The sequence below is a fragment of the Sprattus sprattus genome (assembly GCF_963457725.1).
Source record: "Sprattus sprattus genome assembly, chromosome: 1".
Classification (NCBI taxonomy): domain Eukaryota; kingdom Metazoa; phylum Chordata; class Actinopteri; order Clupeiformes; family Clupeidae; genus Sprattus; species Sprattus sprattus.
In genome coordinates, this window is record NC_137920.1 from 47,173,827 (window position 1) to 47,199,681 (window position 25,855).

Below are 25,855 nucleotides of genomic sequence, written 5' to 3' on the forward strand. Positions count from 1 at the left end.
TGCTGAGAACATGAGCCCAATGAAATTATAGTATGTTGTTTTGCATGCTCAATGGAAAACTTGGACATTTGGACATTTATTTTTCACTCTTCTGGGTGACAAACATAGTAGGCCTATAAATAAAAATACGTATGAGTTTGCATAATTTTTTCTAACATGCACCAAAATATTGGTTGTGTCTTATCCAAACTTTGGCGTGACTAGTCCCTTTTGGACCATATGCAAACCTACGCCCTTGAGAGATGGCACCCTAGACCAGTTTACTCTACAACCCAAGGGTCAGATGGCGCCTCCCGATGTCATAGCCGGTTGGCAGTTTAACCAAGAGCTGGTTTATTTTTAATGCACTGGGCAACTACACAAGTGACCATTGCAGCATAACGCAGTCATTATTTGGACAGTATGTTTGACAAATAGTTTCAATAAGTGATTTTAATTTGGTTGTTGACTAATCATCTGATTCATGTATACAGCACTAAAAGCACTTAAAGATTATGCTGCCCACGAGTGTTAGGTGAAAATTCACTTAAGTTATCTCAGGACTCCGGAGTTGTAGATCAGTATATATTTATTCATTAAGAATTACAATCTGGCCTACTCACAGCACAAGGATGAAAGTGAAGCAATTTCACTATCATTTCATGGGTTATATACTTAGGATTTATCTAAATTATCTAACTCTGAATAGCCACGCTCGACCAAAAGGCCCTTTGCGTCATCCCAACTGCTGAGATACAAGAATGTCAGTTCTACACAGGTTTCAACACATAGACATAAACGGTCTAGGGTTGAACAGGCATAGTTTGACCCTTCTTATCACCTCTGAGCTCACCCAGGGTTTGGTGCCAGGAGGTCGCTAGGGTGTGATATAGAACCCCCTGGATTAGCCGTAGCACCCCCAAGAAAATAATGGTTTATTTATTATTGTTGTTGAATTTTATCTTGCGTTATATTATTGTGTGATAATAATATTTCAGTCACAAAAGAAAATAATAACAGATTGAAATGAACAGATTGTTTTAGACACACAGCACCAGAGGTCCTTTGTCTCACTCGTTTTGTGATCAGTCCCCTACTGGTTACGGGTCAAGGCACATACACATTTGACACTGAGCCCTGCAGTTTACGACTAACCCAATGGGGTCTAATCTGACCTAGTCACTAGCTCTTTCCAAAGTGTCTCCCTTCCCAGAAGTCTGTCTCTTTTCATCTCTTCTTTTTCAACATTTCCATCTCAAGCTGGGAGAGTGTTGCCAATAAACACAGGACAAGTAACATCATTTGAACACAAGACATTGGGCCCTATTTTAACGATCAGAAACGCAAGTAGGACAGCGCCAAACGCAAGTAGCTGTGTGGTCGGCTCTATGGCGCATTTGCTATTATAACGGCGGAAAAAACACACTTGCGCCCGGCGCAAATGTCAAATGGGTTGGTCCAAAGGAGGTTAGTCAGCCATAGGTGTGGTTTGGGCGTAATATGCAATAAACCAATCAGAGCGTCATCTCACATTCCCTTTAAGAGCGAGGAGCGCATATTCCATAGCGGCTTGTTATTATAATGGCGGAATTACCTGGAGGAAGACCGTGAGGCCACCAGAACGTGTGTTACCAGAAATAATCATGGCAATATTTTCCTATGCTTGTTTGGAGAAATGTTTCTACTTTTCATTTCTTCGTTTGTATTTTTTCAGTTACTAGCATTCGTTTTTTGGTGGCAACATATTTGAAATAAAAGTCACAAAAACATACTTTCCGATGTTTTGGGTTCAACCTCACTGAATCACTAGGTTATGTATGCATGGTAATAATATTGCACCCATCGGCACATGCAGTTCAACCTCACATCTTCTAAAGTCCGCTAATCTATCCTCATTTATGTCATTGACACATCCATGATTCATGGCAATGTTGTGTAAAACACTGGGGGGGGGGCACGTATGTGAATATGGGTGCAATCTATAGCGCCAAGGACGCCAGGGAACCCATACTTCTCCCAGAACGCCTGCTTAGCCCCTCTCCTGGCTGTTGGGTGTTACGGGAAATTTTATGAATTCCCCAGCATGTCGGACTAGACCTGACGTAACTGCATGTATAGCCGAACTTATTGCAGACTGTGATAAGGACAGTGTGCGTCTGTCCCCAGCTCATCTGCCAGGAGATGGCAGACATCAGAACCACCATTACAATTAACCTGAATCATTTGGGTCAATGTGTGCGCTAGATGTATGCCTATTTTTTAAATATCTTGGATATGGATATCACAATGATTTCCTCATGCGGTAAATACTTTATTTTCCTTGTAATTATATATGGCTTGCCAAAAAATTGGTGTAAATCTCTCGTGTAGACGAGAGAAGTAAAGTGTAGCCTACTGTGCGGCCAAGCACGCGTCCTTAAAATAGCGTCTGAATATGCGCCACAGACTCTACACAATGCGCCTCTGACATCAGACTAGGTTTTTTCTGGTCAACGGCGCACTGTCGTTTTGAAACTGCAAAATACCACTTGCGCCTGAGAAACGCCTTCTCTGTTCCGCCCCGCCCATGTCGGCGCAAGTTCATTTGGACGCGCGCCTCTGGAGGGAAAATCCCGCTGTGCGCCGGGTGCAAGATAGGAATGATACATGCGTCGGTGACAATGTCAATTGCGCTGGGTGCAAGATAGGGCCCATTAAGTTTATTTTCCTATGAAGAAAACATCAGTTGTTGAATATTACACTGGGCAGAAAAATGTAAACAGTCTCTTTGAGAAAAATGTGTTTGGGCAGTCTGGTTCACCCATTTTCCATCAGGGATGATCTTTGGCCAGGCCCCGTTGCGGATATTTGACCAAGGCCGATGCCTGTTGTGATCAATATGCTGACAGTCCAAAAATGTAGAGAAGTGCCACACATTGTTTCATCTTCTTGCAACTCCCCATGACTTCACAGAGATAGGACCGCCCCACCCTCCCAGTCTCCACTACCCCACTGGACAGCATTGTTTGCTTAACCAGGTTTGAAACGAAAAATTGACTAAGGCAAACAATTCCCTATGTAGCTGGACTTCTGTCACAGTGGGTCGGCCCTGGGAAACTATAACCAAAGACAGCTTCTATCCACTGTCTCTGTCTAAGGCAGGTTTACTCATTTGCAATGTGTGAGATGTTTTCTCTCTAAGCCATCTTGACTGCGGTAGGTGTTGACAGTAGCACTTGGTATGGTCTGTCCCACTTGGGCGAGTGCCAGTGTTTTCTTTTTAGGCTGTTGATTAGGACCCAATCTCCTGGCCCAACCTTGGTTTCAGCCTCACAGGTTCCTGTGACGCAGAGATAGTTCTGAGAGCATTTTGCTAATTCACATTTTTGCCATATATATTCTGCAAATGTATATTCAATCTCTTTATCTGTCCATGTGTGTGCGTAGCACACTCAGTGTAATTAGATAAGATAGCTTTACTTTTAGTGGACCACAGCGGCTTACTTTGTGGCCTTGTGTTTGCAAAAAAAAATATTAACAACGCCAGGCTATGTTGTTTACAGGTTTCCTTTAGTTATGTTTGAGCTCATGGCTTGTGAAAATATAGTCTTTTGAGCCAGCACCCAGCCCCCACCCATCCTGTCTTAGTTCAATGCATCAGTTTAGGTTAATGTAGTTAGTGTGTCTGTATGGGGTTAAACTGTGTATATTCTATTCATAATAATATTTTGGGACACCACTTCTTTGACAAACCATTGTTTAATGTATTCTTAAAGCCATGAATTGTTAGAACAACTCTAATGCCCAATCCACCAATCACAGCTCTTCCTAATATGTTTGTAAGGCATGTTTTTAAAACATAATCTGCATTTACTGCATGACTGCTTTTAGATGGAATTAGTACTCATTCTTATGACAACCTTACTGTGCTGAGCAAATCTTGTTATTAATGGGCTTATCTTGTTTCACAATTTATCCCATAGCGGGCAGTTTCAAGGAGCAGTGTCCAGCTTTCCCACACATAAAAAACAAACAAAAAGCAAATGTATCAGTTTTTCAGTTTTTCTCCTTTGTTATCTTATTACCACAGCACAGATAACCATGGTATCAAATAGTGTTCAACAAACCTGCTAATTTCTGTCATAAATGTAATTTTTAACTCCATGACGTAAGGCCAGTCATCAGCCCATGTGTCTGGTTCTATCAGTTTGCTCTGATCCTGCAATACATTCAACTTAGGGTATTTAAGAACTGTTCTGGTATGTTTTTCCTTTTTTTTGCTTTTACACACAGTCTGATATTTTTAGAGATGTCTGTGTTGTAGACATTTTAGACCACCCCTCATTATCATTACCATGTAAGTCTTCTGATTTGGACGCACTTTTACCCATTTTTAGATATTTCATTAATTTACCTTAATACCTCTAACTGATCTTGACACTTTTTAAATGACCTTTATTTATTATCTATATACATTTGTCTGATGTCCACAGTAGGGTTAGTTATGATTTTACTTTCAGACTCTCACAGTTTGTCCTTGAGATCGCAATGCTGAGTCAACCAGAGCCCTGAGTCAACCAGAGTCCTCCGTCTCACTCGTTTTGTGAGGAGGCTGAGGCAGGGAATTCCTGGGGTGATCAGTTCCCTACTGGGTCACGTGTCAAGGCACCTGATTATCTCTTATTAGCTCTAAGAAGCTTTAAAGTCCCCCTAAGGCAGACCTGGGCAAAGTGTGGCCCAGGGCCATTTGCGGCCCCTTGGCTGTCCCTGACCGGCCCGCGGAGGTCAAAGGTAAATTAGGAATCATATGTTAAATTGATATTCCTATTAATTTGTATACTTATACGAATGCATTGCAAGCTTGCTCTCGTGTGTGTGTGTGTGCCATGTGTATTGGTCGTCTGGGCACACCTTTAATACTGCAAAAACATGCTAATTTTTCATGCTGAATTGAGTTCAGCCTATTGGTCCGGCCCTCCACAACAGTCCCACTATCTCTTGTGGCCCCTTGGGGAAATTAATTGCCCACCCCTGCCCTAAGGGCACTGTACACATGTGACAATGAGCACAGTTTACGAGTAACCCAATGGGGTTTAATCTGACCTGGTCACTAGCTCTCTCCAAACTATCTCCCTCCCCAGAAGTCTGTCTCTTTTCATATCTTCTTTTTCAACATCTTTATCTCATTCCCTGTTTTAAAATACTGAGGAAAGGGACAACAAGTACTGTATTTACTTTGAACACAGTGATGTTTAAGTGACTCAAGCACCCATTAACTTATGTGAAAGACCTTTTGTTTGGGAGGACCAAAACTTTTCCTTGTGTACCTCCCTGACCCCACCTCCATCCCTTCATCCCTCCTCCCTTACCCCACCTCCATCCCTCCTCCCTGACCCCACCTCCATCCCTTCATCCCTCCTCCCTTACTCCACCTCCAACCCTCTCTCCCATGGGCTGCCTAGCTTATAAACCACCATCCACATGTTCTTTCACAACAGAAACATCTCAACGACTGCACACTCAGCCTTGCCAAGTGTCCACTATCACCATGACCAGCAAAAGCAAAGCAGATGTCATTCCTGAAAGAGATAAACAAGCAAGGATGAACGTCAGAGGCAACTGGGGAAGCAAAACAGAATACATCTTAACCGTCATGGGAGCTATTATTGGGCCGGGCAATGTGTGGAGGTTTCCTTACCTGTGCTATAAAAACGGAGGAGGTGAGTGTGTTGAGGTTTCTTTACCTGTGCTATAAAAATGAGTGGGTGAGTGTGTGGAGGTTTCCCTACCTGGCTATAAAATGGAGGAGGTGAGTGTGTGGAGGTTTCCTTACCTGTGCTATAGAAATGGGTGGGTGAGTGTGTGGAGGTTTCCCTACCTGGCTATAAAATGGAGGAGGTGAGTGTGTGGAGGTGTCCTTACCTGTGCTATAAAATGGAGGAGGTCAGTGTGTGGAGGTTTCCTTACCTGTATAAAATGAGGGCGGTGAGTGCTTTTGGAGCTGCCTTCAGGATGGCTGGGGCTGCTGGAGTGATCCGCTGCCTCTATCTTCTTTTTGTTTTTGGCTAGCCATGTGCAGTCTGGGTCTGTGTGTAACTGTACCTGCCCGGTCAAGTTTTTACTGTGGGGGGAAACAGTTGCAGTACTAATAAGAAGACATTATCATCGTGTCATCAGTAATGTGAAGATTATGTGAAATAAAATAAAGCAGCATTCCTAAACTTTTTTTTATAACCCATGTTAAGTACACGCCGCCATATAAAGTAAGTTAACCATTTAGTTTGAACATTTGTTGTTTGAATTTTTGTTATTAAATCGGCCACATTTACAGTATCTGGTACTTCATTTAGCTTAAGTGCATTTCTGTGTTTTTATTTCATTGACAAATTGTGTTCTTTGCATTTTCCAAGCAATTGTCCAATTCCTGTGTTGATAACCCAACTCAATACTCAGGCTTGGGAAGTAGCATTAGAATGGTGCTACATATAATAGAGCAGAAATTTAAAATAAACTGAAAATAGGTCTACGATCTGCATTTCTTGCATATTTATGACTGGCCAGTGGCCCCCAGTCCCCCAGACAGACACTTGGTGTCGACCCACCCCTCCCTCTCACTCCCCATGTGTAGCGTATTTCATGATATTTGCTTAAATTTCATTACACATGTTACATCATGTTCATGTGGGAGTACTGATAATCATTCTGTCCATATGTCCTTTCTTCCTCCTCAGGAGTGTTCTTCATCCCTTACCTGCTGTTCCTGTTCACCTGTGGAATTCCTCTCTTCTTCATGGAGACGGCTCTGGGCCAGTACACCAGTCAGGGAGGGATCACATGCTGGCGCAAGATCTGCCCACTATTTCAAGGTGAGAGACAATATTCGTTTATGATGCAATGTGGCCATAAAAAGAAAGAAAGAAAGTGGAAAAAAGAACAACAGATATATCAGATATAAATGTATAAAATATAAATGTTTTAGCCCCTATGCCTTTTGGCAAAATATTCACAGGCATTATTGTTTTCTTTCCTCCTAGGAGTGGGCTATGCCAGTCATCTGATCATCTGCTTCAGTGCCACCTCTTACATTGTGATCCTTGCGTGGGCATTCTTCTACCTCTTCTCCTCCTTCAGTGCAGAACTACCCTGGGTCAACTGTGGCAACATCTGGAACACCGGTCAGAGCAACTTGCAAGATTTTTTATGTATAAAAATAATGTTGATGTCCTTTACGTTGGAAACCAAAGTTCTATACCTTAAATGCCTGAAAATGTATTGATATTCATAAGATGAGAATTAAATTTAACAATATATTAAATTATGCAATTTACCTGAAACCACAACACCCATTTATCTGTAGTTTTAAAACTTTTCATGAATCTGTTGTCAATGTCATCCTTTTCAGATTATACTAAAATCTCATATTCCCATAAGAAATGGCTAAAATGTTCAGGGTCTCTGTCTAGTAAAAGTAGGGTGTCCTAATGGCATGCGATGTTTCTCTGCTCAGACTCCTGCATGCCCTACACTAAGTTCTCAAACAGCACAGCCAGAGTCAACGGGACGCTGCCAGTGGTGGAGTTCTGGCAGTAAGTGGCTCCACACTCTGAAACTGGTTCAAAATAGAATGAAATGTTCCTCTATCCGTTGTTCACTCAGTTTTTCTTGATTGTTTACTTTGCTTCTCGCCCTCAATGTCTCCCTCTCCCTCTCCTTCTCCTTCTCCTTCTCCTTCTCCTTCTCCTTCTCCTTCTCCCTCTCCCTCTCCCTCTCCCTCTCCCTCTCCCTCTCCCTCTCCCTCTCCCTCTCCCCCCTTCCTGTATCTCTCTCTCTCTGTGTCCCCCTCTGTCTCCCTCTTTTTCTGCCGCCCCCGACCTCTCTCATTCCATCACCCCCCTCTCTGCTCTTTCAGGAACAGGGTATTACACATATCTAATGGAATAGAGGACCTGGGGAATGTGCATTACCAGCTGGCCCTGTGTCTCCTGCTGTGCTGGGTGATATGTTACTTCTGTGTGTGGAAGGGAATTAAGTCTACAGGGAAGGTGAGAGTTTCACAACATTTGACCTTTTCAAAAGTAATATTTATAAGTGCAGATTATAAATCAAACTGCACAACAGTGAGAGAATGAGCATGGACTGAAATCAAGGGCCCTTGGACACAAAAGCCTGTCATACAGGATTTACGAGTATGTATGACAGACAATAACTGTGTCTCTTTGACCTGTTCCTGGCCCGGCATACCTTGGCACTGAATCAGCCTGACCTTTCAAAACAAAAATAACATGACATTACAAAACATTATAGAGAGGTTAAGTCTGCCTGGGGCTTATCTTTCTTTTTTCTTTGTTTTTAAGGGAGATAGGTAGGTTGGCAGGTTGGATATCTACCTAGATATTAAGATTACATGCATGTTTTCTTTTTTTATCTCTATATCTGTTTTCTTTGGCGGTAATGTTTCTTATAGTCATGTAAATGAAGCAAGTCTATTTGAACTTAATTGGACTGAGAGGGAGAGTGAGAAGCAGATTTGGCCAGTCAGTTCACCATAGGCTTATTATTGGCGGGAGGGTAATCTTATGGCTTATGCTTTATTCTATGCCCTACACAATGTGTACATCCCCATGTTCAATGATTTACGTTGAGTTTTCTTTTTGAAATAGCCAAAAAGGGTAGTGTTATTTTTTAACCCAGAGCTTTTCATCTGGGTGCACATGTCTTTCAACATGCAATGCTTGATTACTCCCCACTCCTTCGAACGCTGCAAGTCAAGTTCCACTCTGTGAGGTGTGGCTGCTGATTCTCACTATCTGCCTGTCAGGAAGTCAAATATCCAGCTGCAGATGGAGGTCTCCAGCTCAAGATGAGCTAACTTAGAGGCTGTAGTGTTTGGACTCTACTCGGTCCCTGTTGCACCTCTTGGCATCCCTTATGGCTTTCCGGAAGTCTTTTCTGGCTGCTTTGTAAAGTAAAAAGTTAAGCACGGACCTCCCGGTTAACCCAGGGTTTGTGGTTGGGCTTGGTACAGACTAACTTATATAGCTTATGTCAGTCTGTGAATGTATTGATGTTGCCATCGGCTGCGTCAGTTGTCTCAAAGCAGATTTGTGAGGCATCATCAGCCTCTTTGTTCCATCTGTAAATGACCCTCCAAACCTTTTTTCCCTGTTTCAACTTCTGCCTACATGCAGGCAGCAGCAGGATGGAGCAGTGGTCTGCCTTTCCAAAAGCAGACAGGGCAGGGCAGGGCAGAGGTTTATAGCAGTCTCTGGTGGGAAAAGTAATATGTTGGGAAATATTTTGGGGAAAACTTTCTTCATGTTGGCTCTGGTAAAGTCTCCCAAAGCAATAAGCGCAATCTCTGGGTATGAGTTCTGCATTCCATTTATAATCCTGTACAGTTTGTCTGAGGCTGAGGATTGATCAGCGTGTGAGGGAATAGAAACAGCCACGAGGAGGACTGAGCTTAACTCTCTGGGGAGGTGGAAAGGTCAGCTGCTCCAGAACCTGGGGAGCAGTGCCTTGTTAAGACACAGGCATCCGTGGCCCAGGACAAGTTGACCATACAGCACACATCCCCTCCCTTTGACCTGCCTAAAGTCCTTCATTGGGTCTTGTTGGTGGATGTGGAGTGATGGCACAGTGGAAAACTGGGCTCCAGCCTCCTCTCTAAATGGTTCTTCTATATTTGACCTGGTTTGTAAAACATGTAGTCTTGCATTGTTTTCCATTTAAGGATTAACATCAGAAAACATTTCCTTCACTTTTGCTGCAGAAATGTAATAATGGACAGCTGTTCACACAAACTTGACAGTGAAAGTCCCAATTGGCATGCCAGAGCACTAAATAGGAGAACATCTAGCAATCATGATATAAAATATGAACTGATTGATTGATCATCTACCTGTCCAACCCAGATATTTATGTCCTTTTTAAAATCTTCAGACAAGCAATTCTACTGACAATACAGTGGGCATTGTGATTGATTGATTTGTTTGGATGAGCAACCTGATCTCTGTTTCTGTAGTAACATAGTTTCCTTGCCAGGCTGCGTACTTCACGGCTACATTCCCATACGTGACCCTACTGGCTCTGTTGTGTCGTGGCGTCACCCTCCCTGGCGCCATAAATGGCATCATCTACTACCTCTACCCCGACATCTCACGCCTGGCCGACCCACAGGTTTTGGTCCTTTTCTAAATCCTGAAACAAGCTGTTTTGCAGATAACACAGTGAGTAATGTGTATTGTGGTTAAATCAATTGTAATTTTCTGGCTTAAGGTTTGGATGGATGCAGGCACGCAGATCTTCTTCTCCTACGCCATCAGCTTGGGCTTCCTCACGTCTCTGGGCAGCTACAACACCTACAACAACGACTGCTACAAGTAGGTGGTGGAGGGCAAATATATTTGAATGGAGTTATCAACAACAACATTACATGGTTACCGTTATCAACACTGACTTAGTCTGGATTTGACATGGTGAAACATGGTCCACAGAGATGACACTGTGAACATTAAAGTGATGATGGTCCACACAGACAACACTGTGGACATTAAAGTTATGATGCTCCACCAGTGGCGAAGCCACCGGGGTGGCAGCTGCCACCCTAAATTTTTTTGCTTGCCACCCCACTTGCCACCCAGGTTGTCAGAAGTGTTTCCTATAATATACTATTAATTTATTGAATGGTATTATATTTTTGCTACTTAAGCTGTTGATCTCTTTGGCAACTTGTTCTAAAATCTTTAAGTTCCCCCTCCCCTGTAAAATGGTAGAGTCCATGAGTTCGCTTTGCTCCGTGCGTGGTTGCCCCAACTTGCCCGCTACATTCAAGTGAAGGAAAGAACCAGTTTGAAAGCATTTGAGAAGCTAAAAACAAACTTGAGACAAGACTTCTGTAGGCTTGCAGTGATAAAAGAATCTACAGTACAGCTGAATCGTGAATCAAGAAAATGTGATGGGTGGTCATATGTGGTAGACAGTTCCGTTGTAATTAGTGTGCTTGCCCGAAGGGAAGCACAGTATTGATAGTTTTCAGCTGACGTCAGAATGACCAGCTGGCGGGCAAAAAAGACGTTCCACAGCAGTTTAACACGGGAGTTAATTCATGGGTCCCAAAGACGTCACTTCCGTGAAGCCTGCCGCCATCTTTGTGACCGACTCAACCAGTATTCCTATTGTATTATACGGTTTTTGTACCCAATAGTAGCTTGTAAGCCCTTCATAATAATATATAGTAATCATATAATAATAACAATATCGGTTATATATTAACTGTATTGTTTTCTATTGATAGGCTCTTCAAATTTAAACTTTTTAAAAGTAGTATTTTCTAATTCCAGTGTTTAGTAAGTTAGCTTTCATAGTTAGCTAGCGAACAGTCATGACTAAGAACATAGCACATCTGAATGAGGCAGAAAAACGGCGATATTTAGAAAAAACATTGATTATTGGCTGCGATCCATTGACTACCGTCAACTTTATTTTGCCCCTTAAAGTCTGTAAAACGTCTGCCACAACTGTCTGTTCCCGACTTATACATGTATCTTGTACACAAGCCATCCCCATACACCGGAGATAGCCTGAAGGCTTTCAAGAGTACAGATGCATATCAATATGCAGTTGCAAGGATGGGTGAACGACACCAATAAATGGCATCTGGAGGCAAAACACATGTATGTCATCACAGAACATCTAAGTTACTCAAACAGCGATAAACCGATTTATTTTAGTGGTGGTGAAGAGTGCCAAATGTGGGTGTAGCTACAGCCTTTAGTAAAGTTCGTTAGCAGTTCGCTAACTATTAGCGCTCTAGCGTAGCCAGGAGAGTTTAGCTCTGATAAGGCACAGCGATTGTGGCAATAAATGGCATCTGGAGACAACACATGTATTTCATCACAGGACATGTACGTTACTCAAACAGCGGTTATCAACCGATTTATTTTAGTGGTGGGTAAGAGTGTCAATGTGGGCTAACTAGGTGTAGCTAAAGTCTTTAGAAAAGTTCGCTAGCAGCATGCTAACTATTAGCACACTAGCTTAGTCAGGAGGGTTTAGCTCTGATAAGGCACAGCAATTGTTCACGATTGTAGTAACGTGCTGCATTTCACTTAACATGTCAGTCACTCCCAGGCTCTGAACACAAAATCAACATCTCCATGGATAGTGGTGCAGGAAAATACAAAGTGTGGATTGTACAATCGGGAGTTAGCTGCTGCTACTTGTCTCTTCTAATTTGCAGCCAACCATTTATAGCTAACCATTTATTTCGCCGATCTAAATCTTTTGGTATACAATTATATTGTTTATTTGGGTTATTTTCGCGACTGGTGTCGCATCCATCAGCACAACATATGCCGGGCATTTTTAACTTTCTGTGGGTTTGGACCGACTGTGTCTATGTTGTGAATGGCGCTCAGCTAGACTTTCGGTCACAAAGATGGCGGCGCTTAGACATAGTGACGTAACTTGGGATCTATGAATAGGAACCACCCACCTTTCAAGCTCTTTTAATATAAGTTAGTAAAATGCCAGGCAGTTGTTGCTTGGTTGGCTGTTTAAATCGGCGAGCAGACAAGCCCGGATTTATTTTTTATCGCATTTAAAACCCGCTACCGCTCCTGCCAGCTGATTAAAAAAAAATGTTTATTTCGCCGTGGCTGCCAGCTGATTGTACGTATATCTCGTTTCCACCGGGGCCGGGGTGGAAACGAGGTAGTAGACACGTCCTTCTTGGTAAACTTTTCTTGGAAGCACAGTAAAGTAGCCTTACTTTTGGAGCTGGAAATAAAAGCAGTCACCCTGTTCTGGTCGCCTAATTTATCAGAATAACTGCCTAAAATGGGAATAAATCAAGTAATGAAGACAAGAAACAAAGCATGAACACGATTCAAATTGGATTACCCAGCTGCTGATCTACCTAAGTAACCAAGCAAGTAGGCTAGGTAGTGTATTTTGTCATTCAACTAGTAATACTACAATGTCAGTAGAAAATATATGGGAAGATCATTTAAGTTGTCATTCGCTAGAGAAGGTTTTCGTGCTTGTTTAACCCAGAGAATTGGGTCAAATAATAAACAACATCGTTGGGTAGGCTAACGGCTGCTAGCTTACAGCAGGTACCTCGTACCTCGCTAGCTGGTACCTAGCTATTAAATGGTACTCATCTTTGCTCTGATTATGAAGATGGTTTTTAGTTTTCACCTTCCAGACGACATCGTTGTGAACCCAACCACTTCTGAAAATGAATTAACTATCTGTGCTTTTGTAGGCTTTCAGTGTTTGAGATGTGTATGGGGACGGATTTTCTATTAGATAGATGTAAATATCTCCACACTGGAGCTCAGACAGCGACTTTAGGGAGGTTAACGAAATAAAAATGTCAGGACACCTGCAGTAAATGTAATCCCAGTTCCTAATTTGTTTTCCCTTCTGAATATTTCTGTCTGGCTATAGTGGTATGGTCTGTGGTTGATGGCAATCGTATTTGAGTAGGCACTGCTCGAAGTTTTCCACTGTTTCGCTGTTCTTTTTGCCCGTCAGCTAACAATTGTAGTGACGTCACTGAAAACTATCAATTGTTATCGTCAAGTTTTCTTTATTTATTCTCCCCGTTTTTCTTGCAGCTAACTACTCCTCGCCCGATTGAGCTAGAGACGCCATTCAAACACCAAAACGTCCGGCCCGATCCGGTGCAGGTTGCTATGACTTTTCGTGGCGGTACTCCTTGTCACTCCTTTTTTATCCCTCTTTTTTCATCACCTTTTTCCCCCTTAGACTTGCATGGCAGAGCGCTCTGCCATGATGACATCATAATAGGGTCATTAAACTGGCTTGCAGCTGTGCTTCACTGACACCTGCGCCAAATTCAAGGAACCTCGTCTCTCAGTCCCTCTCAATTCAACTTTGAAAAAGAATAAGAGTAACTACAGTTTCTAACCTAGCTACCGTATTTCCACTTCGTTAAGGTGAGTTGAATGGCAGCATTTTCAGTGTACTGACTGAAATTTTAATGGAAACTGATGGTGTTAGCCGTAGCAGCTAACGTCTCCCATCCATGGGAGTATCCACTGGCAGTTTCAGCTAGCCGTAACAGGGGATACTTTTCCTTAATTCAAGTTTTGAAGTAAACCTTTAAAGTAATTCATGAATTTAGTTGTGTGGATTGATATAGTGGGTTAAGGCTTGTATTCCTACAACGGTAACGTTAGCTATCCTAGCTGTGTTAAGCAGCTGTAATACCTATACGTTGTAGATATGCAAAAGTAGCTTATACTGAAAGAATGGTTACCTTGTTAGCTCACCAGTTTATTTTGTTGCTAATGTGGTTGGAGAGGACCGATAGCGTGAGTTAACATTAACCCGTGTCCTGGGAGTAATGATTCATGAGAGACCTTGAACCATTAGGTTACCTGAAAAACGTTTGAGGATGTACCTGGACACAGCGTAGCTATTGTAGTGTGCTCAGTTTTCGAAAACTAGACTGAAACTAAGAAGGATAATTATGACTAAATGTGACTAAAACTAATATGCATTTTTGTCTTAAGACTGAATCTAAAATAGCTGCCAAAATGAACACTGATAGGGGACCCCTTAATCTGCAATTCATGGTTGCTAGCTCTAATCAGATGTACTAACTAGGCTTATAAGAGAAGACTAACTTTTTATGCCAACGAACACACTAAACCCTTTCACAATAAACAAGCAAACATGAGAGAAAAACAGAGCAAGCACACTCTCGCAGTTCGTTCACGAAACGCATTCTAGTTTCAATCGTTTATTTATTGCTAGCTTGCAAAAATCGGTAGCATACAGTAGCTAGCTCGCTATACAGCTTGCTTGCGCTAGCTAACCTTGAAGTTACCACTGTTAGCTAGCTTAGCTAACCAACGTCTTACTAACGTCTTTAGTAGGCTACAGTAAAGTGGACTGACAGAAAATGTTATTGCAGTTTTTATTTTCATTACGTATCATTAAGAAATCAGATTTGAGATACCACTAACCGTTTTGTCACGTATAAATTATTTTGTATGTGATAACCTAATACATACAGAACAAGCCATTAGAAATGAAATTGGCCATTTAGAAACACATTTGTCATTATGAAGGGAAATATGTCATGAACGTTTTGCTGCTGAATATGTAAATATATGTAGTATCTGACAGTGTTTTAAGTCTTATTAAAAAAGACAAATATTTGTTCTGGCTTTTTGTAACAATATCTAGACTCTTGGCAAGACATTACTGTTGTCTGTTTTCACAATCTGGAATTGTATAAATAAATACATATTGACACCAGGCATGTGTGTGTGTGATATTAGAGTAGAAAAACCCAGCACTCTTAAGCTTTTCTCATAGCTATTCTATTTAGACCATCTATTCAAAGACGCGTTTTGGCCTAAGACATCGTCAGTGTGACAAAACGCGTCTGTGAATAAACGGGTCTAAATGAAATAGCAATGAGAAAAGCTTGCGAGTGCGGTTTTTTTCTACTGTAGGGCCTAAGTAAACAATCTTTTACTCGCACCCAAAAACGCCTTTATTTTGTATGTAGAGCGCGCCTTTCCCTACAAAAAAATGTGTTTGTGATATGCCACCCTTGAATTTCAACTTGCCACCCTGCTGCCACCCCATGTACAATTTTCTAAAATCGCCACTGTGCTCCACACAAACAACACTGTGGACATTAAAGTGATGATGGTCCACACAGACAACACTGTGGACATTAAAGTGATGATGGTCCACACAGACAACACTGTGGACATTAAAGTGATGATGGTCCACACAGACAATACTGTGGACATTAAAGTGATGATGGTCCACACAGAGGACACTGTGGACATTAAAGTGATGATAGGTGGAACATGGTTCACACACAGAGGACACTGTGGACATTTAAGTGATGTTTGTTTCAGGGACTCGTTCGTGTTGTGTCTGCTGAACAGTGGCACCAGTTTCATCTCCGGCTTTGCCATTTTCTCCATACTGGGGTACATGACCCATGAGCAAGGTGTGGACATCGCAGACGTGGTGGATTCTGGTGAGTGCACAAACTCATTTCAATTCAATTTGATTTATGCAGTGCCATTTACACTGAATATCGTCTCAAGGCACTTTATTGAAACCAACTCCTTAATCAATGGAGATTAGTAGAAACAAACCTAACTTACCCATACTAAATATCAGCCTCACTTTGTAGTGACTATTTTTGTCTTGTGTATCTTTCATTTTGAGCTTTCTGTTATGTTTGTGTTCCAGGTCCTGGACTGGCATTCATTGTGTACCCAAGGGCAGTGGCCATGATGCCTGTGCCACAGATGTGGTCAGCTTGTTTCTTCATCATGATCATCCTCTTAGGGTTGGACAGCCAGGTACAACTCTCCCTTCCCTACAACTTCATTTATTGGTCTCTGAACCTCTGTTGACACTTCCCTAACCTCAATGCAATGCATGTGCTAACCTAGGTTATATATATATAATAGATAGACAGGTGCTAACCTAGGTTATATACAGTATATGATAGATAGATAGACCCTTCCCTTGGTTCTAATACACAGGTCTCTGTCATGCCCTTGTTGTAGTTTGTAGGCCTGGACTGCCTGATGACGTCACTAGTGGATATGTTTCCCTCGACACTCCGCCAGGGCTTCAGACGGGAGCTGCTCCTGCTGGCCATCTGCACCGGAGCTTTTCTGTTCGGTCTCAGCTTTGTGACACAGGTTAGGGAAGAGCTGGTGTTATGTATGTATTACAAATATGCACACATGCAGTTTGGATACACCTTCTCATTTATTTTCTTTATTTTTATTATATTCTACCTTGTAAATTAATACTGAATACATCAATACTATGAAAGAACACATATGGAATGGTGTAGTAAACAAAACAAGTGGTAATTAAACAAATCAGAGTATATTTTATATTTTAGATTCTTCAAAGTACTTAGCCACCTTCTGCTTTGATGGCAGCTTTTCACACACTTGGCTTTCTCTCAATCAGATTCATGAGATAGTCACCTGGTGGACCTGTTCCTATTTAAGGACCACTGTGTAATGGCAATCAATCATTTTTTATCTCTGTTTAAAGAACTGTTTAATTTTAAAGGTGTTATAGGAAGCCAGCATAAAAGGCATCACTCCAAACCAATCATTGTCTAGTGGTAATAACTGTCTGGTAAACTTGTGTACGTTGTGCGTTTATAGTGTGGTGTTGTGTTTCGATTTCTGAGTTCCTGTCTGTTGGGTGTTTGGTAGGGGGGAATGTACATTCTACAGCTGATGGACCATCACGTGTGCAGCGGAATTACCCTTCTCATCCTGTCACTCTGCCAGTGTTTCAGCATAGCCTGGGTCTACGGTCAGTTCAGCCCTACTCCCACTCACACTAGAGGGTCTACCTTAGAACTCTGGGCCAACTCAAACACTGTTCTTCTGCACCTATTTCATTCATCCATCCATCCAACTGGATCTTTTAGTGGTTGTCTCCAACGGCTTGAATTGCTACTGTCTTTCATCCGGTTAGTAATGGTGGTTTCCAGTAAACAGTAAACTGGTGAACTACCAGTTACTACTACCATCTACTGCCATGCAAGGGAAGAATATGTACATAGCACACATGTTTAAACCTTTTATAGCATGGGCTTTCAATTCTATTCAATTGTATTTCTTCAGTGACATGCAAAAATAAACACTGTGTCAAGGTGGAACAACCCACCTCCACCCAAAAACAACTCCATGCGTCCGAGCGTCTTTCAGACGCACTGTTCTAAAATAATAAAACATTGGACGCACTACTTTAAGGCAGACGCCCTACAGACGCCCTGAGTTTTTCCGGTAATAATATTTCTATCACAAAAGAAAATAATAGCAGATTGAAATGAACAGATAGTTCACGTAGCACTAAACAGACACGTCTAATGCGTGAACGTTAACGTTAACGTTAACGGCAGTGTTGCCAGGTCCGCAGTTTTCCCGCGGGCTACTTTTGAAGTGTTGACGCGGGTTGAATTTTTTTCCCCGCTAGTTCAGGTAAACCTAATCCTAACCTAATTTATACCCAAATCCTACCAACGTGACTTCAGAACAGCACGTAAACACATGGACATGGGACAAGCTGAAATTATTTTAATTCAGTAAATACATAGCCTATTGTAACGTGCCGGTGTTGTACCAGATTCAGCCCCCCCCGTCAGAATATGCCCCCTCTTGACGCACCACTCGCTTGATCGGAAAGGAAAGCAGTTCGCCTAAACAAACGCAGGGAAAAATACTATACTACGATTTCATTATTTGTGAAAGAGATGGAAGAGAAGAACACAAGTGATTACAGTCTTTAGAACTGTTCTAAAGAGTACAAACAACCAATGTTTTTCTATGCATCCCCTTGACGCACCACTCGCTTGATCGGAAAGGAAAGCAGTTCGCCTAAATAAACGCATGGAAAAATACTATACTACGATTTCATTATTTGTGAAAGAGATGGAAGAGAAGAACACAAGTGATTACAGTCTTTAGAACTGTTCTAAAGAGTACAAACAACCGATGTTTTTCTTCCAAAAACCTCGGATAATAGCGAACGCAAAAGAACACCTTTTTGTTCTGTGGAAATATATAGCCTACCCCAGCCATGACTACAAAATTAATGAATGTCTGTACTCTGGAAAGCATTTGATGGGGGGGGGTGCATATCACGACAGGCCAGTCAGAATAAGCCCCCCCCTGCTCAATTCTACTAGGAAGGTGGCACATGCATGAAACTCACTCTGCTTACTCATACTAGTCCCATGTCTGTACTCTGAAAAGCATTTGATGATCAGATCAACAGAATTCTTTTAAAGGGGGGGGGGGGGGGGGGGGGTGCATATCAAGACAGGCCTATTTTCACACCAGTCAGAATAAGCCCCCCCCCCCCCCCTGTTCAATTCTACTAGGAAGGTGTCACATGCATGAAACTCACTGTGCTTACTCATACTAGTCCCATGTCTGTACTCTGAAAAGCATTTGATGATCGTGTGCTTATTCTGACTGGTGTGAAAATAGGCCTGTCGTGATATGCACCCCCCCCCCCCTTTAAAAGAATTCTGTTGATCCGATCATCAAATGCTTTTCAGAGTACAGACATGGGACTAGTATGAGTAAGCAGAGTGAGTTTCATGCATGTGCCACCTTCCTAGTAGAATTGAGCAGGGGGGGCTTATTCTGACTGGTGTGAAAATATGCCTGTCGTGATATGCACCCCCCCCCCCCCCCCTTTAAAAGAATTCTGTTGATCCGATCATCAAATGCTTTTCAGAGTACAGACATGGGACTAGTATGAGTAAGCAGAGTTCTGTATATCATACTGTATCTTATACTATCTCATTATGTATACCACTGCCATTCATATGCACATATTCTGCACTTTCTGCTTATTTGCACTTCCTGTTAGATACTAAACTGCATTTCGTTATTTAGTCTTGTGAAACACCGTGTCAAATTCATTCAACTTGCTCATTCAAAATTACATGAATTCATTTTGTAGTCATGGCTGGGGTAGGCTATATATTTCCACAGAACAAAAAGGTGTTCTTTTGCGTTCGCTATTATCCGAGGTTTTTGGAAGAAAAACATCGGTTGTTTGTACTCTTTAGAACAGTTCTAAAGACTGTAATCACTTGTGTTCTTCTTTTCCATCTCTTTCACAAATAATGAAATCGTAGTATAGTATTTTTCCCTGCGTTTGTTTAGGCGAACTGCTTTCCTTTCCGATCAAGCGAGTGGTGCGTCAAGAGGGGGCATATTCTGACGGGGGGGGCTGAATCGGGTACAACACCGGCATAGTCGCCCCATAATGCCGTGCTGCGGGCGCATACTTTCTGTTTGTAATGCACAGAGCTCAACAATGTTCCTTACTGTACTAATTGCATGTCGTTGTTCTGTGTTGGGACTGCATTTACACAGGTGTGTGACGGAACACAGTCTGTTCGAGATAACTTGTAACAGGGCATAAACCCCGTGCCATTTTGAAATTGTGTTGCGTTTCGTGTAGAGCAATAAAAAGCCATATTACGCATCCGTGATTTGTAACACTATTTACACATGTATGAACTGTAAGTACATGATGTAAATATAGTGAAGCAACACGATGAGGAGTTTCAGTTGAAATAAGGTATTGCATTAACTACAGTAAATGCATATGAAGTAAAAACAGTACATTCATGTTGTCCAGGCACGGCAATAATATGTCAAAACTCCGTCGCGGGGGAGGGGGCAGGTTCCCCGACGAAGTGTCATCTTTTCCACAAACTCAAATCTGGTCACCCTATATTAGCATATAAAAAAACATAAAAACATAGCTTATAACTGCTAAGTGTCTTGCACAAAATATATGAAAGATTAACTAAATTGAATATGTAATCACTAGTCAAGGAAGACTCTAGGACTAAGATATTCATAAAAAGTAAAAAAAAAAAAAAAAAAATGTAAACTTCTTATTTGGGTCAGCCAAGTCTTACACTATGTGACTATCAACTGACCAGTAGCCCCCTGCATGTATACATACAAGATGTACATGGCAGTTCTGGCTTGAATTTCTTCTGTGTTGGTATGATTTTCAGTTTGTGTGGTAGGCCTACACTGATGTACATCATGTGACAATTAAGCAACAATACTGCAACAGACACACCAAAAAATATTACCTGAATTCCACAAAATGTGCACCTCAAAATGCAGTAAAATAGCGTTTCAGACAGTTAGGAATAAAAAATTTGACGGGGGGGATGCCCCCAGACCCCCCTACGATACTTGCGCCTGCGGCGCGCGCGCTCCACCGCGTTGGGTTAAATGACAAAATGGACCCCCCCTAAAAAAAATCCTAGCTAAAAGCCTGATGACAGTGGAAAGGAAAATCTCCCATTTCACATTCATAAATGCGCATTTTAACCTGGTTCAAACAAGGGGGGTCATGTAAAGAGGAATCATCACCTATCCTATTACAAGTCACCAATCCCACCGATAAAATACACATCATGATCAGTGGCGATTCTAGAACATTTTACATGGGGTGACAAGTTGAAATTCAAGGGTGGCATATCACAAACACATTTTTTTGTAGGGATAGGCGCGCTCTACATCCAAAATAAAGGCGTTTTTGGGTTCGAGTAAAAGATTGTTTACTTACAGTAGAAAAAAACCGCACTCGCAAGCTTTTCTCATTGCTATTTCATTTAGACCGGTTTATTCACAGACGCGTTTTGTCACACTGACGATGTCAAAACGCGTCTTTGAATAGATGGTCTAAATAGAATAGCTATGAGAAAAGCTTAACAGTGCGGGTTTTTTCTACTCTAATATCACACACACATGCCTGGTGTCTATATTATTTATACAATTCCAGATAGTGAAAACAGACAACAGTAATGTCTTGCCAAGAGTCTAGATATTGTTTCAAAAAGCCAGAACGAATATTTGTCTTTTTTAATAAGACTTAAAACACTGTACATAATACATATATTAACATATTCAGCAGCAAAACGTTCATGACATATTTCCCTTCATAATGACAAATGTATTTCTAAATGGCCAATTTCATTTCTAATGGCTTGTTCTGTATGTATTGGGTTATCACATACAACATAATTTATACGTGACAAAACGGTTAGTGGTATCTAAAATCTGATTTCTTAATGATACGTAATGAAAATAAAAACTGCAATAACATTTTCTGTCAGTCCACTTTACTGTAGCCTACTAAAGACGTTGGTTAGCGAGCTAGCTACTGTATGCTACCGATTTTTGCAAGCTAGCAATAAATAAACGATTGAAATTACAACGGAACTGTCTACCACATATGACCACCCATCACATTTTCTTGATTCACGATTCAGCTGTACTGTAGATTCTGTTATCACTGCAAGCCTACAGAAGGCTTGTCTCAAGTTTGTTTTTAGCTTCTCAAATGCTTTCAAAATGGTTCTTTCCTTCACTTGAATGTAGCGGGCAAGTTGCACGGAGCAAAGCGAACTCATGGACTCAACCATTTTACAGGGGAGGGGGAACTTAAATATTTTAGAACAAGTTGCCAAAGAGATCAACAGCTTAAGTAGCAAAAATATAATACCATTCAATAAATGAATAGTATATTATAAGAAACACTTCTGACAACCTGGGTGGCAAGTGGGGTGGCAAGCAAAAAAATGAGGGTGGCAGCTGCCACCCCTTGCCACCCCGGTGGCTTCGCCACTGATCATGATACAAACTGTATAAAATACATCATGCTACATCTAGTCTGGGAAGTCCCGCCCCACTTCTTCCGGCCAAATTGATTTTGCCTCTGCAGTGGGTCTGGTCTAGCCTGACGATGTCATACTCATAATTCTAGTCAGAATATGAGTCTGAGACCGGACCACTGGGCTGTGATTATGGGGCGTGTTTCAACGAACCAGGAAAGAAAATTCCTCTTCGCTGAATTGGATACCTAGAACCAATCAGAGCAACGTAGTATTATTACCATCTGATAGATTAAACTTTTACCTGATCTCGTAGGAAGGACGGCAAAAACATCTTTTCAATCGACAAATGCCTTGATCGCGTTTCTCTGTTCCTCTTTCAAAATGAATGCGCTGTCAATATCTGTTGAGACGTTACTTAATTAGCACTCAAGGCTAGAAGCTACCATTAGTTCTAATGTTCTTTTTGTCTACGCTGTTAGCATAACCTTTCAATAATGGTCTAGAGTGCATAAGTTAAGACCTACAATCCTAGGCAACATTGGTGTTGCGTATACACAACTAACCGAGTCAATGTAGACATAAAAAAAGTCGTGTAGATACCTTAAATCATATCAAATATGTCCCACTAAGCTCCCGAGACGGCGCCATCTTTGTTCGATGTATACCGGTAATCTATCTATGTCTGTCCATCAACGTATAAAGCCCGCCCTTACAATTTGAATGGTCAGATCCCTTTTCGGGGCCGTTTAAACCCTCCCAACTAGCTCGACTCCAGACTGAATCTCCCGGACCAAAAATTTTGTGGGCGGAGTTCAGGCTGGTATCCAGGCTAGGTCTGGTCAACTTCGGATAGCCGTTCATTTCAAGATTTCCAGAATCCTTGGAGCCAATCACAAACTGGCTTTTGGCTACCTGGCGCGCCATTGGCGGATTTAAACTTACCACGGCTATGTTACAAAATCTACTGCACGGAGAGTTTTTAAACATTGGACATGGTGGCCGCCGAAGCACCGCAAAACTTCGATAAGGCAAGTTTTCTTTGAAAACAGAACAGAAACTTGCCCTGGAACAATTCATACAGAAAAAATATGTGTTTGCTTTATTACCGATCGTTGTATAGTATCGTTGGTCTGATTGGTTAAAGGCGTGTCCAATTACGTGAGTGAAGTGGATCGCTAATGAGTAGTTGGCCAGACTAAACTGAGCAAATGGAATGCAGTGAAGGGGCAGGGAATTCCCAGACAATGCTACATCACGATATCACGAAACTATTACAATATCATAATACAACACATAAATAAATAATTGAATCACAATACGCACAGTCAAAGTATCGTGAAGGGAAATATGGTTAAGTAAATTGTCAAAGTAAACGGAAATACAGGATTGTGAACAACAGCATCAATATCCAATGATACTATTGCTATTACATAGTCGTATTGGGACAGCTCTAACATTTGAACCTTTTTAACCTTTTTTTTCAAACAGGTGCTGAACGTTTCTATGGCAACATAACGGACATGATCGGGTACAGACCAGCACCTGTGATGAAGTACTGCTGGCTCTTCATCACCCCTGCTGTGTGTTTGGTAAGGGGTCATTCTATCTCCGCTGCTGTGTGTATGGTAAGGGTCAGTCTATCACCACATCTGAGTGTATGGTAAGGGTAAGTCTATCTCCGCAGCTGTGTGTATGGTAAGGGTAAGTCTATCTCCACATCTGAGTGTATGGTTAGGGTCAGTCTATCTCCACATCTGAGTCTATGGTAAGGGTCAGTCTATCTCCACTGCTGTGTTTATGGTAAGGGTCAGTCTATCTCCACTTTAACATTCCAGACCACTGCTGTGGTTGCTAGGGTGAAAGGATCATGGCAGGGTCAGTGATGTATAGCATCTGTAGGTATGGACACATTGCACACATTCCTCTTAATGATTTACTGGAGTCTGGAAAAGAATCCCCAGCAACTTGGCTTCCATTTGTGTGTTCCCTCAGACAGTATAGCTTTTTTGGCTGGGTGCACCTAGGGAAAGCTGAATGAGTGCTGTTGTTGTTGGTTAAAGCCAATACATGAACAGACACAGGCAGCAGATCATTTGTCATTTTCTGATGATTACATGTTTCCCCAACTCCATTAACTCCCTCGACCTTCCTCTTGTTCGCAGAGCACGTTGATTTTTTCCATTGTGAAGTACTCTCCTCTGAAGTTCAGCAACACATACGTGTACCCCTTCTGGGCCAACGTCATCGGATGGTTCTTAGCCACCATTTCCCTTTCTCTCATCCCCCTCTGGATCATCTACAAAATGTCTCTGGGCAAAGGCTCCCTGAAAGAGGTAATTTCAGCATTTTCTACGTTGTTATTTTAAGATAGTTGCCATTTAAATTTTTAAGCAAATGTAATCACAGCACTATGACCAATTAAACAGCAGGCCAGGCTATTACCAACAGCCATAGGCACAGCCTATGATGAGGGCTTGATGAACTAGTTTGACACCAACCACCCTCCTACCCGTGATAATACCTAGCATAAGATATGAAATATGACATGAAATATTCCTTCTGTCTCATGTCTTTCTTATACACTTCAAGCTTTGTCAAAAAATCCTTTAGATCCTTTAGAAGTTGAATTTCCTTATAGTATTATTAATATGTAAATATGTAAACGTATAACAAATTACAAACAACAGATTGTATTAGTGCTCTATCATGTTACAAACAACTCTCTCCTTTCTCTACAATTCTCTTTTTTCTCCTTTCTTATCTCCAGCGGTTTCTCCATTTATGTCGTCCAATCGATGATCTCCCTCTGAATCACCAATACAAAACAGCCACCCTTCACCTAACTGTTTCATCCAATGGTGTTTCCGCAGTGGACTATATGATGAGATGAGGCGTTTGAAAACTTTTTTCAGGACTCTTTTTACTATTGGAACATTGACTATGGGATGGGATTCTGGCAATGACCATCTGAGGAATAAGTAGATCTGGCAGAAGTAACCAATCTATTGGATGTGGATCTGTGATACATCAGGGTCATATAAACAAGACTCATCAGCTCTCGGGGGGGGGGGGGGGGGGGGGGGGGGTATATATCCTAGGCTTCATATTTGTAGTATCCTAGGCTTCATATTTTCTGAGCTAGGCTAGATAACCAACATTATTGTGCCTAGGCAGGTCACCAGTCCACATTATAGTTTGGTCAAATTGCAACAGTGTTGTCAATACCTGGTTCAATAGTGACTACCTTATTTTTAATGTTTATTAAATGTGCAGTTCAGATGTCTTTATATTGGGCTGTTAATTACATTTTGTATCTGATGTGTTGCACAGATGAAGGCTGTATAGATGAAACCTGTATAAGCCTACATCCACTTCATACTCTTGTCCCGTAAGATGCTCAGACCAGTCATGGTTAATGACTACAGATACATGCTCCAATAACATCACACAACTATGTATTACAGTGAAATATGCCTTTGTTTATATTTTAGAGAAGTTATATTTTTTCAGTGATGACGAGATTATTGCATTCTTTTATAGGGTGCCTCAGCGGTGTAGCAATTTTTAGGTGGGCCTCTGCCAAAGTGAGCCGCCGCGACTTTAACTCACAGTCCATCACAGCCTATTCCAGCCTACAGCTGATCTGAAGATTATATCCGTAGATTATATTAGCCACAGCTATACAAAAGT

At 41.6% G+C, this 25,855-nt stretch overlaps 1 protein-coding gene across 1 annotated transcript; it reads left to right on the forward strand.

The window, feature by feature from the left end:
* Nucleotides 1-5,506: 5,506 nt before the first annotated feature.
* LOC308361364 (sodium- and chloride-dependent GABA transporter 2-like) lies at nucleotides 5,507-25,055 on the forward strand (the record flags this gene model as incomplete). Its single annotated transcript, XM_080833701.1, has 14 exons — nucleotides 5,507-5,678; nucleotides 6,690-6,824; nucleotides 6,993-7,133; nucleotides 7,466-7,544; nucleotides 7,868-8,000; nucleotides 10,003-10,137; nucleotides 10,237-10,340; nucleotides 15,873-15,997; nucleotides 16,216-16,328; nucleotides 16,539-16,676; nucleotides 17,211-17,313; nucleotides 23,654-23,754; nucleotides 24,328-24,498; nucleotides 24,933-25,055. 14 exons carry the CDS (start codon nucleotides 5,507-5,509, stop codon nucleotides 25,053-25,055), a joined length of 1,773 nt encoding a protein of 590 aa, XP_080689827.1.
* Between the last annotated feature and the right edge of the window lie 800 nt (nucleotides 25,056-25,855).